Consider the following 13,766-nt stretch of genomic DNA (forward strand, 5'->3'; position numbering starts at 1 on the left):
TCAGCCCCTAAAGAGTAGCAGATTCAGCCCTTAAGAACCTCAGTTTTCAGCCCTAAACCTGCAGAATTTCAGCGACAAAGACCTTCAAAAACAGCCCCCAAAATCAGCGTTTTTCGGCAACAGCAGATTTCAGCCCATAGCGTTTTCGGACAGCAGATAAAAGATTGCAGACAGCCCTTAGGTCGGTCTCGTCGTCCCCGTCGTCGTCATCGACATAGCCTAGACTTGCATCAGTCTCATGCATACAGTTTGTACCAGTTTGTGCAATCATAAGTAGACCACTCTCGCCGACGAGTGGGGCCTTCGGAGGAGGGTTTTACAACGTCTCTGGTGTCGTATCTCTCTTCTCTCTCTATTCCTCAGTCTCATACACTTGCACGCACAGTGTCCATTCACTTTGTTTGTGATCATAGCATTCTCTCATTAAGAACGGAAGGTTCTCCCTTCCATAAGAACGGAAGGAACCTTGAGCACAGTTCGGAGCACTCATCTTGAGCAAAGCGCAAACATTCATTCCGCTGCACTTAAGAGTTTCGAAGTGTTGAAGTGTTGCCAAGTGTGTAGATTGCAGTTATCTCTGTGTTTTTGTCCGGTCCGTCACAAGAAGTGATTACAAGGGCAACATAGGCTTACCGGTAGCCTTCCTAGACATCGGCGTTGGTATAATCCATCCATCCGCTCAATGAGCATCCATCTGGTTTGTGTTTTGGTTCACAACATCCAAGTTAGGGTAGCGAAGATTATTGTTTGTCAGTAACCAACCAAGGGCATCGTTGATCCAAACTACCGTCCATTGCTTGCGAGTAGATGCATCATGACCATCCATCTCATTTGGACATAAACTACATGACCCTTACCCGATAGGAAGCTTGGAAGACTTGAGCACAAATCAATTGAAACCACAATGAATAAATGGGGTCTCAAACTTGTCATACAATCGTGCTCCTAATCTCATGAACAATGAAGCAAAAGGATCCCTTCATATAGAAGCTGGCGCATACCTGTGCTACAGCTTTAGAGCGAAAATTGTGTGTAAGGTGCAGCGGAATGAATGTTGTATTTTCTCAAGATTAGTGATCTTTATTGCTCAAGGTTCCTTTTAGTTCTTAGGGAAAGAGAGAGCTTTCCATCTTAAAGAGAGTGCTATGATCACCAACAAAGTGATGGATATTGTGCGTGCAAGTGAATGAGACTGAGAGAAGGAGGGGGAAGAGATACGACACCCGAGAGGTTGTAAAACCCTCCTCCGAAGGCCCCACTCTCGTCGGCGAGAGTGGTCTACTTTGATTGCACAAAGGTGTACAATGCGTATGCAATGGATTGATGCAATGGGACTATGCCGATGACGACGACGGCTATGACGACGACGACTTGATGGCTGAAATCTGTGATCTTCTAATCGCTGAATTCCGGGACTTTCGGTGGCTGAAAATGACTGTTTTGGCTGCGTTTTTATGGCTGAAAATGGGGGAGCAGCTGCAACCATCTTGGGGGGAATCTGCTACTGTGCATAAGGCTGAAAATCTGCGTTTTCTTCAAGGCTGAAATTGCTGATCAAAAACGCTGACTGCTGCAGGTACCTAGAGTTAGTAAATGGCTAAACTTCTGCCGTTCAACTGCTACCAAATGCTGTGTTTTTACAAGGCTGGGAAGCTGATGAAAAACGCTGGTGTCTGCTGGTTCTAGCAATCCAAAAACGCTGGTCCTTTGGGGCTGATGCTGTAGGTCAAAAATGCTAAGGCTGAGGTGACTCTGTCACAGGAAAAACGTTGGGGAAGGCTGATCTGCAGGGGATCTATCGCCAGAAAGGGGGGAGACTTCAAGGCGAGGGATGCTCTATGAAAAACGCCAAGGGGATGGGAGGTGGCGAGGCTACATGCTGATGGGGGGGGTTCTGCTGAGAAGTTGCCTGTTGAGCGGGAAGCTCTTGATGCCTCTTCTGCCACAAAGTGCTAACTTGGGTTTGCTTATATATTAACTTAGCAAAATTGCCCTACCTACTTTTGTTGGAAAGTCACTAAAAAATAATAAGTGAAAATACCAATAAATAGGAAAATAGGCTAAATCCACTGGAAAATTCCCCTAACTGATGCTAATGGATTCTGATGGGAATTCTGATGATCATGCTGTGTGCAACCGGAGGATATGCATCTATGCTAAGTGATTGGGCATGCACGGTCTACGAATAGACTCACAAAAGTGCCAAATCACTGCTAATCTAAACTTTACTTGACTGACTGAACCCTGCCGTGGTGTAGCTTGTCCACGGACATATAGGGTTGGGATGTGTCACGTGACATCCCCTCCTTTTCAAAGTGAGGTACTGGTACCGAACTGTATGGTGTCGAGGAAGATTGCCAACAGCATCCGAAATCCTGGAAGGGACTCTTCGCCGGCCCACTCTAATGTGTGGGGCGTGCGGTACTTGAACTTCATAAAGGTCTGCAACGCTTGCTTCTTTGGGCCGCGCCGAAAGCGACACAAAGTCTTCTGAATCTCCTTTCTTACGTCAACTTTGTCTAGTATCCTGCTGCTTTCGTCTTCAAGAATCTCCATAGCTGAAAATTCCTGAAACAATCTCCAACACAAAACCATGAACATACCCATTCCATGTAAAGTGAAGGAAAAAAATCTTGTCTTCTCTAAAGACTATGCATGCAACGTAGATGAACAAATAGACGGAGTGACAACCCGTTCATCAAACACATGCAAACAATGAGGTCGAATCTTTTCTGTTTGATCGAAATCAATCAACTGTGGCAAATCACAATGGAAATGCCCATGCTTGGTGCTCATACAATCATGTGCTCTTTCGGAAACTGTGTCAGGCCAAGGAAGAGACATGGAATGTGACTTCTTGACATACAAACTTTTCAGCTTTTCATGCACAATCCGCATACATCCGTGCTCATCCATGAGAGAAATGTGCTCAACATATAGTATGTCATGCCTAGAAAAAGGGATCACATAACGATGCTGACTAAAATACAGGAAACCTTCACGAATGAAACATTCGAACAATACGTGCGTATCAATCATGCGAACACATAATACTTCCTGTGATGGTTCTTTGGACCAAGGCTCGAGAGCCAAGATCAATTCTTCCAAATCTATCGAATCTTCTTGTGGGGGATCTGTGGACCTCGACTCGGAAGCCAAGATCAAATCGTCGTGATTGATCAAACCTACAACGAGGTTAGCTTCGCTAGGAAAAGCATCCACCAACACATCATCCTTGTGAACAATCACATCATCTTCATGCAATTCATCATGCTTGTCTTTTCCATCCAAATCATCATGCAAATCATTAGCATTCAAATCATCATGCTTCTCATAATCATGCACGTGCTGTGTATCATGTTGTGGATAAACAGAGATTGAGAGAATCTCCTTATCCCGAATCCTTTCAACCTTGTCCTGCATAGTAGCAATGAGAGATGGAGAAGGAGCAATGTCCTCTCCATGAAAGACAATAGGAGAATCACTGTCGGCATTGATAGTTATAGTGTTAGCCTCAAATTTCATGAGAGCGTCATTATCACGAAACCATCGAATACCCAAAATCATATCACATCCTGAGAGAGGAGAAACAACAAATCTTCTAGTGAAGGCAGTCTGTTGAATTGCAAACAACACATCAAGGCATTCCTTGGTGATGAGAGCGTCCATACCAGGACGAAAGCCAGAGACCTCGATAGAAGATCTCGGACTAACTTCGAGGCGGGCTCTCTCAACAAGAGGAACTGATCACATCATGCATACTACCTGGGTCAAACAATATGACAAAACGGTGCCCCGACGTGCGACCATAACATTTAATGAGAGAATCATCAATGGGAGAATACCCAAAATCATATCACATCCTGAGAGAGGAGAAACAACAAATCTTCTAGTGAAGGCAGTCTGTTGAATTGCAAACAACACATCAAGACATTCCTTCGTGATGAGAGCGTCCATACCAGGACGAAAGCCAGAGACCTCGATAGGAGATCTCGGACTAACTTCGAGGCGGGCTCTCTCAACAAGAGAGGAACTGATCACATCATGCATACTACCTGGGTCAAACAATATGACAAAACGGTGCCCCGACGTGCGACCATAACATTTAATGAGAGAATCATCAATGGGAGGGTCCTGAGAAACTTTGGGCACAATCGTGTTATCATTCATTGCATTGACAGATGTAGTGGGTATTGTGGGTTCTTTAGATTCATTCGATTCAAGCTTAGGACATGTTCGTTTTATGTGACCCTTAATGTGACAATGAAAACAACGACCGTCCTTAGAATAAGTGCTTGTTCTTCCGACGTGATGTATCCTCCTACAATTCCTTGTGCTACCTTTTCATCTGGAGTAAGCTTAGGTTTAGCAATTGTGTTAGCCTTACCCTTAGATTCATTGGAAGAATTCTTTGATGAGATATTGTTGGAAGATTGGTTAGAAGAGTTATCATTCTTACCATTCTTACTGGTCTTACCGTTCTGAGGGTTCTAAGAAGTCTGCGAGGTACTTATGGAAGTCTTGTTCTCCTTAGGCTTTCCCTTATTGTGCTTCATCTCCTGTGCGAGAGCAATCGCTACCGCCTTGTTGAGATCGATTGGATCGAGTACCTCGACATCGTACTTGATATACTCGTCCAATCCAAAGAGAAAAGCCTCTTTGCGCTCTTCATCCGACATGCGTAATTGGGTACCTAGCTGCAAAACACGATTAGAAAAAGATATAACTGGCATACCATTTTGCTTGAGAGCGCGCCAATCGTCTTTCAACCGTGCGAGGTACTCAGGTGGCATAAACCGTGCCTTGAGCTTGTCTTGGAAATCAGCCCAACTAAAAGAGAGGCGTGAAATCGTCGATTGCCTCTAGGTGCGCGGCTAGCTGTGCCTCTTGCCATGCGTGGTACCAATTGATGGTGTTAGGTGCAGCGGAATGAATGTTGTTTTTTCTCAGATTTAGTGATCTTTATTGCTCAAGATTCCTTTTAGTTCTTAGGGAAAAAGAGAGATTTCCGTCTTATGGAGAGTGCTATGATCACGAACAAAGTGAGTGGATATTGTGCGTGCAAGTAAATGAGACTGAGAGAAGGAGAGAGAAGAGATACGACACCAAGAGGTTGTAAAACCTTCCTCCAAAGGCCCCACTCTCGTCGGCGAGAGTTGTCTACTTTGATTGCACAAAGGTGTACAATGCGAATGCAAGGGACTATGCAACTTGGTCTATGCCGATGACGACGACGATGACGATGACGACGACGACGATGGCTGAAATCTGAGATCTTCTAATCGCTGAATTTCGGGACTGTTTCGGTGGCTGAAAATGAATGTTTTGGCTGCGTTTTCTTGGCTGAAAAATGAGGTTTCTTAGGGCTGAAAACTGATGGTCTTTACGGGCTGAATCTGCTACACTTTACGTGAATGATGCCGGTCTTAATTTGCTGCTGAAATCCAAAAATGTCACGGGCTGAAATTGGTCCTTCTGTCGCCAGGGTTCTGCAAATGCAAAAACGCTAGGCTGATCTGCTGTGTCGTGATGACGCCGGGGCTGATCTGCTATGCACAAATCGCCAAGGCTGATCTGATGCAAAAACGCTAGGTAATCTGTGGAGAAAACGCCAGAGTAGTCACGGGGGTTGGTCTTGCTGAGAAGTTGCTTGTCGAGCAAGGTGCTCCTGCTGCCTCTTCTGCCAGAAAGTGTGAACTTTGGTTTGCTTATATATTAACTTAGCAAAATTGCCCTACCTACTTTTGTTGGAAAGTCACTTAAAAATAATAAGTGAAAATAACCAATAAATAGGAAAATAGGCTAAATGCACTGGAAAATTCCCCTAACTGATGCTAATGGATTCTGATGGGAATTCCGATGATCATGCTGTGCGCAACCGGAGGATATGCATCTATGCTAAGTGACTGGGCATGCACGGTCTACGAATAGACTCACAAAAGTGCCAGAACACTGCTAATCTAGACCGACTGAACCCTGATGTGGTGTAGCTTGTCCACGGACACATAGGGTTGGGATGTGTCACGTGACATCCCCTCCTTTTCAAAGTGAGGTACTGGTACCGAACTGTATGGCGTCGAGGGAGATCGCCAACAGCATCCGGAATCCTAGAAGAGACTCTTCACCTGCCGACTCTGATGTGTGGGTCGTGCGGTACTTGAACTTCATAAAGGTCCTACAACGCTTGCTTCTTTGGGCAGCGCCGAAAGCGACGCAAAGTCTTCAGAATCTCTTTTCTTGCTTCAACTTCGTCTAGAGTCGTGCTTCGTGCGTCTTCAAGAATCTCCATGGCTGAAAATTCCTGAAACCATCTCCAACACAAAACCATGAACATACCTATTCCATGTAAAGTGAAGGAAAAAAAACTTGTCTTCTCTAAAGACTGTGTATGCAATGTCGATGAACATAGAGACGGAGTGACAACCCGTTCATCAAACACATGCAAACAATGAGGTCGAATCTTTTCTGTTTGATCGAAATCAATCAACTGTGGCAAATCACAATGGAAATGCCCATGCTTGGTGCTCATACAATCATGTGCTCTTTCGGAAACTGTGTCAGGCCAAGGAAGAGACATGGAATGTGACTTCTTGACATACAAACTTTTCAGCTTTTCATGAACAATCCGCATACGAGAGAAACGTGCTCAACATACAATATGTCATGCCTAGGAAAAGGGATCACATAACGATGTTGACTAAAATACAGGAAACCTTCACGAATGAAACACTCGAACAATGCGTGCGTATCAATCATGCGAACACATAATACTTCCTGTGAGGGTTCTTTGGACCAAGGCTCGAGAGCCAAGATTGGTTCTTCGGGATCTAGAAAATCTGTGGACCTCGACTCGAAAGCCAAGATCGATTCTTGGTAATTGATCGAATCTACAACGAGATTAGCTTCGCTAGAAAAAGCATCAACTAACACATCATCCTTGTGAACAATCCCATCATCTTCATGCAACTCATCATGCTTGTGATAATTCACATCTTGATCATGCAAATCATCATGCTTGTCATTGGCATCCAAATCATCATGCTTAGCAATATCATTCAAATCATCATGCTTGTCATTCAAATCATCATGCTTATCATGGTTAATCAAATCATCATCATGCTTTACACAATCATGCAAATCCTGTGTGTCATGCTGTGGAGAAGAAGAGATTGAGAGAGTCTCCTTTTTCCGATTCTGTTGCATCTGTGCCTGAGCTTGAGTAAAGAGTCGCCATAACTCTTGCATTTGTGCTTTGTTCTCGCGATGAAATTCTGCTTCTATGGCTGCCCTTCTTTCTTGGTACTTACACTCGATGGCTGCCATATCTTCTTCGTAGGCTTTGCTTTCTGCTTCTCTTTCTTGGTCCAACTCCTCCATAGGAGTTAGTGCAATCATTGTCGTAGATGGGGAAGGGTCGGAAAAACCTCCTGGTGGGGAAAATTCTTCTTCGCCTCTCTCATGCTCATCACCTCCAAGCGAAGTATCCATTCCGCTTCGAGTGATGACCATTCTGCAATCGTGGGTTCTTGTGGGTTCTTGTGTTCTTAAGTTCACGAGGAACTTGGGTTCTTGAGGGTCTTGGGTTTTGAAGTTCACGAGGAACTTGGGTTCTTGGGGGTCTTGAGGTTCTTGAGGTTTTCTTTCGCTTGCAAATCGCATTGGAGAAGGATCTTCTCTTCACCCGAGTTCTACCCTTTTCTGCGGGTGCACCCCTTGGCGGCCTTGCGCTCACACCAAGGTTGCTTTTTCCCACCTCACGTCAATTGGCCGGCCGCTAAGTGCACGGTCCGCTCTCAATGAGTGAAAAGAGACACAAGGGGAGGCTGGACAAGCCCTTCTTTCTTGGGATTCCTGTCACTCTTCAACAAAACCAGATTAGGAATCACCACGCCCAGGTAACCTTGGGTTCGTGCGATTGCAACAAGAAAAAAAAAATATTGTGGTTCTTTCCTTGAGTAATGCAGAACACTTCCAAAGCTCCGATACCAATGTTAGGTGCAGCGGAATGAATGTTGTTTTTTCTCGAGATTAGTGATCTTTATTGCTCAAGGTTCCTTTTAGTTCTTCAGGAAAGAGAGAGATTTCCGTCTTATGGAGTGCTATGATCACGAACAAAGTGAGTGGATATTGTGTGTGCAAGTGAATGAGACTGAGAGAAGGAGAGAGAAGAGATACGACACCGAGAGGTTGTAAAACCCTCCTCCGAAGGCCCCACTCTCGTCGGCGAGAGTGGTCTACTTTGATTGCACAAAGGTGTACAATGCAATGCAAGGGACTATGTAACTTGGTCTATGCCGATGACGACGACGATGGCTGAAATCTGAGATCTTCTAATCGCTGAATTTCGGGACTGTTTCGGTGGCTGAAAATGAATGTTTTGGCTGCATTTTCTTGGCTGAAAAATGAGGTTTCTTAGGGCTGAAAACTAATGGTCTTTACGGGTTGAATCTGCTACACTTTAGGTGAATGATGCCGGTCTTAATTTGCTGCTGAAATCCAAAAACGCCAGGGGCTGAAATTGGTCCTTCTGTCGCCGGGGTTCTGCAAATGCAAAAACGCTAGGCCGATCTGCTGTGTCGTGATGACGCTGGGGCTGATCTGCTGTGCACAAATCGCCAAGGCTGATCTGATGCAAAAACGCTAGGTCTTCTGTGGAGAAAACGCCAGAGTAGTCGCGGGGGTTGGTCTTGCTGAGAAGTTGCCTGTTGAGCAAGGTGCTCCTGCTACCTCTTCTGCCAGAAAGTGTGAACTTTGGTTTGCTTATATATTAACTTAGCAAAATTGCCCTACCTACTTTTGTTGGAAAGTCACTTAAAAATAATAAGTGAAAATAACCAATAAATAGGAAAATAGGCTAAATGCACTGAAAAATTCCCCTAACTGATGCTAATGGATTCTGATGGGAATTCCGATGATCATGCTGTGCGCAACCGGAGGATATGCATCTATGCTAAGTGACTGGGCATGCACGGTCTACGAATAGACTCACAAAAGTGCCAGATCACTGCTAATCTAGACCGACTGAACCCTGCTGTGGTGTAGCTTGTCCACGGACACATAAGGTTGGGATGTGTCACGTGACAGATGGCATCACCGGCAAGGTACATAGCTGCCGTCAAAACTTTGCTATTTCCTATCTTCTTAGTTGTCGCAAAATAAGCATTAAATTGCTGCAACCAAGAATGAATAATTGTAGCATCCATCTTACTGTCATACTTACTGAAAATCAACTTTTCTGTAACTGGATGGTTGGAAACTCGCATAGTGGCTTGCGCCACTTGACGAACTCCCACAATCTTTGGGTGGTTCGATCTTCGAGGCTAGGATTTTGGCAATAAATTCTTGATTGCGAAGCTCCCTTTGAGCTTCACGCTCGGCTTCCTTTTCTGCTTTTCGTTCAACGCACTCGTGTTCAAGAGCAAGTCGATTTTCTTATTGTTGTGTGGCAAATCTTGCGTTTCTTTCGTCGCGCTCGCGGTCCTTGGCTGCTTGATCTGCGGCCATTCTTGCAATTCTGTCATCGCGCTCACGGTCCTGAGCAAGGAGCTCACGTTCTAAAGCAAGGGCTTGTCGTCCTGTCTGTCCATCATGGCCATCATCTACTTGACCATTGCCTCCATAGGGTCTGGTGCACTTGGTGGCGTAGATGGCGAAGGGCGAGGATTAAAGAAATCATCTCCAGGTGGGGACGAGTCTTCGTCGCCTCTCTCATGCTCATTACCTATATGCGAAGTATCCGTTCCACTTCGGGTGACGACCATGCACTAAAATCTTGGGGTCTTAAGCTCGCGAGGAACTTGGGTTCTTGAGGGTCTTGAGGTTCTTTAGGTCCTTGATTCGTGAGAATCTTGGGTTCTTGAGGTTCTTGAGTCTCGGGGGTCTTGGGTTCTTGAGGGTTTCTTTCGCTTGCAAATCGCGTTGGAGAAGGATCTTCTCGTCACCCGAGTTCTTCCCTTTTTTGTTGGTGCACCCCTTGGCGGCCTTGCGCTCACACCAAGGTTGCTTTTTCCCACCTCACGTCGATTGGCCGGCCGCTAAGTGCACAGTCCGCTCTCAATGAGTGAAAAGAGACACAAGGGGAGGCTCGACAAGCCCTTCTTTCTTGGGATTCCTATCACTCTTCAACAAAACACGATTAGGAATCGCCACGCCCAAGTGAACTTGGGTTCGTGCGATCGCAACAAGCAAAAAAAATTCTTGTGGTTCTTTCCTTGAGTAATGCAGAACACTTCCAAAGCTCTGATACCAATGTAAGGTGCAGCGGAATGAATGTTGTATTTTCTCAAGATTAGTGATCTTTATTGCTCAAGGTTCCTTTTAGTTCTTAGGGAAAGAGAGAGCTTTCCGTCTTAAAGAGAGTGCTATGATCACGAACAAAGTGATGGATATTGTGCGTGCAAGTGAATGAGACTGAGAGAAGGAGAGGGAAGAGATACGACACCCGAGAGGTTGTAAAACCCTCCTCCGCAGGCCCCACTCTCGTCGGCGAGAGTGGTCTACTTTGATTGCACAAAGGTGTACAATGCGTATGCAATGGGACTATGCCGATGACGACGACGACGATTTGATGGCTGAAATCTGTGATCTTCTAATCGCTGAATTCTGGGACTGTTTCGGTGGCTGAAAATGACTGTTTTGGCTGCGTTTTTATGGCTCAAAATGGGGGAGCATCTGCAACCATCTTAGAGGGAATCTGCTACTGTGCATAAGGCTGAAAATCTACATTTTCTTCAAGGCTGAAATTGCTGATCAAAAACGTTGACTGCTACAAGTACCTAGCGTTAGTAAATCGCTAAACTTCTGCCGTTCAACTGCTACCAAATGCTGCGTTTTTACAAGGCTGGGAAGCTGATGAAAAACGTTGGTGTCTGCTGGTTCTAGCAATCCAAAAACGCTGGTCCTTTGGGGCTGATGCTGTAGGTCAAAAACGCTAAGGCTGAGGTGACTGTCGCGGGAAAAACGCTAGGGAAGGCTGATCTGCAGGGTATCTATCGCCAGAAAGGGGGGAGACTTCAAGGCGAGGGATGCTCTATGAAAAACGCCAAGGGGATGGGAGGTATGGCGAGGCTACGTGTTGATAGGGGGGTTCTGTTGAGAAGTTGCCTGTTGAGCGGGAAGCTCTTGCTGCCTCTTCTGCTAGAAAGTGCTAACTTGGGTTTGCTTATATATTAACTTAGCAAAATTGCCCTACCTACTTTTGTTGGAAAGTCACTTAAAAATAATAAGTGAAAATACCAATAAATAGGAAATTAGGCTAAATGCACTGAAAATTTCCCCTAACTGATGCTAATGGATTCTGATGGGAATTCCGATGATCATGCTGTGTGCAACCAGAGGATATGCATCTATGCTAAGTGACTGGGCATGCACGGTCTACGAATAGACTCACAAAAGTGCCAGATCACTGCTAATCTAAACTTTACTTGACTGATTGAACCTTGCTGTGGTGTAGCTTGTCCACAGACACATAGGGTTGGGATGTGTCACGTGACATTGTGCCTTTTCTAAATCAAACAGATATTTGTTTTCAAAAGGCTAAGGGCCAGAAGTCATAGGACCTTTAGTACCTAATTAGCATTATGTGCCCCTTCTGTCTTTGTATTACAGGCAGGTAAGAAGAGCAACTTGAGAACTAACCTAAAGAGCTTTCCGGGCAAAAAAAGTAGGACACAACAAGTGCTCATTCCATTCGAGAGAGGGGCAACTACAGAAGCACGTAGATTGGTGACCTTTGGCCTTTATTTGCTTTACGAACTAACAAAGTCTCTTTTTTTAAGGAAACTTGCACATGCAAAAGTTTATTGATGATGAGCAACCCAGATGAATATGTGCCAAAAAGTAGACAGAAGACATGCTGCAAACTTCCGTAATTGAGAAGTATACATAAAATTAAGGCCAATAACCATTAATTAAAGCCACTCTGCAAATGCTTGACAGAGAGACTAGAGTGTTCAAACATGTACTTATACGAAGATCCATGTTAAAACCAAAGCATATCACAGAAGAAGACGCAAGCACGCACAAACGCCCACGCGAACACGTATATGCAGGGAGTCTTGCTTACCCAACAGAAGTGGTGCAGCTGAGGTTGGAGTGAGAGGAGGACTTCTTCAGCGCTTGAACCAGAAAACTCCTCGAAAAGACAGGGTTCATGTTGTCATGGATGTTTGGAAGCTGTGCAGCACATCGATTTTAGCGGTGAGGGCATGTATTTGTGAGCAATTGTCTTCACTAAAAACTTATTGGCAGTGCCGGCCAGTTCTTGCTAATGCAACGTTTCTATATTTGCTTTTTTGGTTTGGGGGGGAGGGGGGGCATTTCGAGGATCGGGTGCGATATAAACCGTCCGATGCTATTTGTGTAAATTCGGGAAAACATGTAAATTTGGGCGCACCAAAACTTGTAAATTCCCTCTCCCCCTCTCATCCCCCAGACGCCACCTTTGCAAGCCTATCACCTTAACCACCTCACCTACGCGTGTTCGTTGAAAGCAATGGGAGAAGGGTTCCTTTTATGATAAACCCATCGTTGTGTAAATTCGGGTCAGCTTTAGTAAATTCGGGCAAACTGGTAAATTCGGGGTGCACCGCGAGATCAACGGCCCATGATGCCCGTGCTCCCTAGAAAAGGCGTAGGCCATTGATCCCATCCAGCCCATGCCCGTGTGAGATAGTGTTGAGGGGGGTGGGGGGGGACGAGGGCTTTTCGGTTATTGTGTTTGCCTTCTAGGCTGCGTCTTCACATCTCGCTTTTGGCAATGTCTTTCATCCTTGGGATGCCTTGTTTTATTATTTCTCCAATATGTGGTCACATATTTCTAAAAATCATAAAATTTACGAATGTGGTGGAAACGATACGTTTTGAGAGAGAAATCCTTGCAACAAGCCCGGGACTGGTGATGTGGGTTCCTAGGGTAGTAGACGTGCTCAAGCTTGCCATGTTGTTGGCTCAAGACTCACTGCCAGTTGTGCTCTCTCTTGAAGCTTCCTTCTCGGTGTATGTCTCTCTCTCTCTCTCTAACCTCGTCCATGCGCTCAAGAAGGGGGTTGTCCAAAGGCGGTGACCAGCCTATGAGTCTCGCTCTGCCCTTGACATTGCTGGTGCTTCTACTCTCTCTCTCTCTCTCTCTCTCTCTCTCTCTCAATTCCAGCTTAGAGAGAATTCACATCCGACTGCTAGTCGGGGCTGTTGGTGACACAAGGGAAAGAGAAGAAGAAGACTATGTTTTTCAGGCCTTTAGGTCTTAGTAAGGTAAGAGCACTAGAATGAGTCTGGAGGAAAAGAGGGTGTAGAGGCAGCGCCGCCTGTAGGAGGTTGTTTTGATGAGTTGCAAATGAGGGGTGTCATCAATGTGTCAAAAAGGTACTGCTTGGGAACCCAACACTTGATGTTTCCCGCATTACACATCTTCTCAAATGCATAGTATGCTCTCTTTTCTGCTTCCAAACAATCCATAGCACATTCATGCCACTTGTGATTGGCCGGAACCTCAAGCCCCAAGGTACTAAAAGCTCTCAACAACTTCAAGTGTCTCATTGTTGTACACAATGCATGGCTTCTCCTTATGGTTGGTTTTCACAAGCATAACCTTTGTTTCGGATTCATTGACAATCAGCCCACTATGCAAGCAAAAGGACAACCATAAGCTTTTGGGCATCTTCTACAGTGTGTGCTAGAAGCACTACATCATCCGCACACAACAAAAGCATGACTACCACATTTGCAAATAGTGAACTCTTCAATGCCTTCTTCTTGCATAAAGTCAA

The 13,766-nt window shown here is 45.2% G+C and overlaps 1 protein-coding gene across 1 annotated transcript in view; it reads right to left on the minus strand.

The window, feature by feature from the left end:
• Positions 1 to 12,263, minus strand: part of LOC147436843 (uncharacterized) — a 41,350-nt gene extending 29,087 nt beyond the window's left edge. The window contains exon 1 of the mRNA XM_086485789.1: positions 12,065 to 12,263. Coding sequence (XP_086341915.1) covers positions 12,065 to 12,153 — 89 coding nt within the window. The 5' untranslated portion in view covers positions 12,154 to 12,263. The remainder of the gene's footprint in view (positions 1 to 12,064) is intronic.
• Between the last annotated feature and the right edge of the window lie 1,503 nt (positions 12,264 to 13,766).

Source organism: Adiantum capillus-veneris, chromosome 17 (assembly GCF_014529385.1).
Source record: "Adiantum capillus-veneris isolate H3 chromosome 17, ASM1452938v2, whole genome shotgun sequence".
Classification (NCBI taxonomy): Eukaryota; Viridiplantae; Streptophyta; class Polypodiopsida; order Polypodiales; family Pteridaceae; genus Adiantum; species Adiantum capillus-veneris.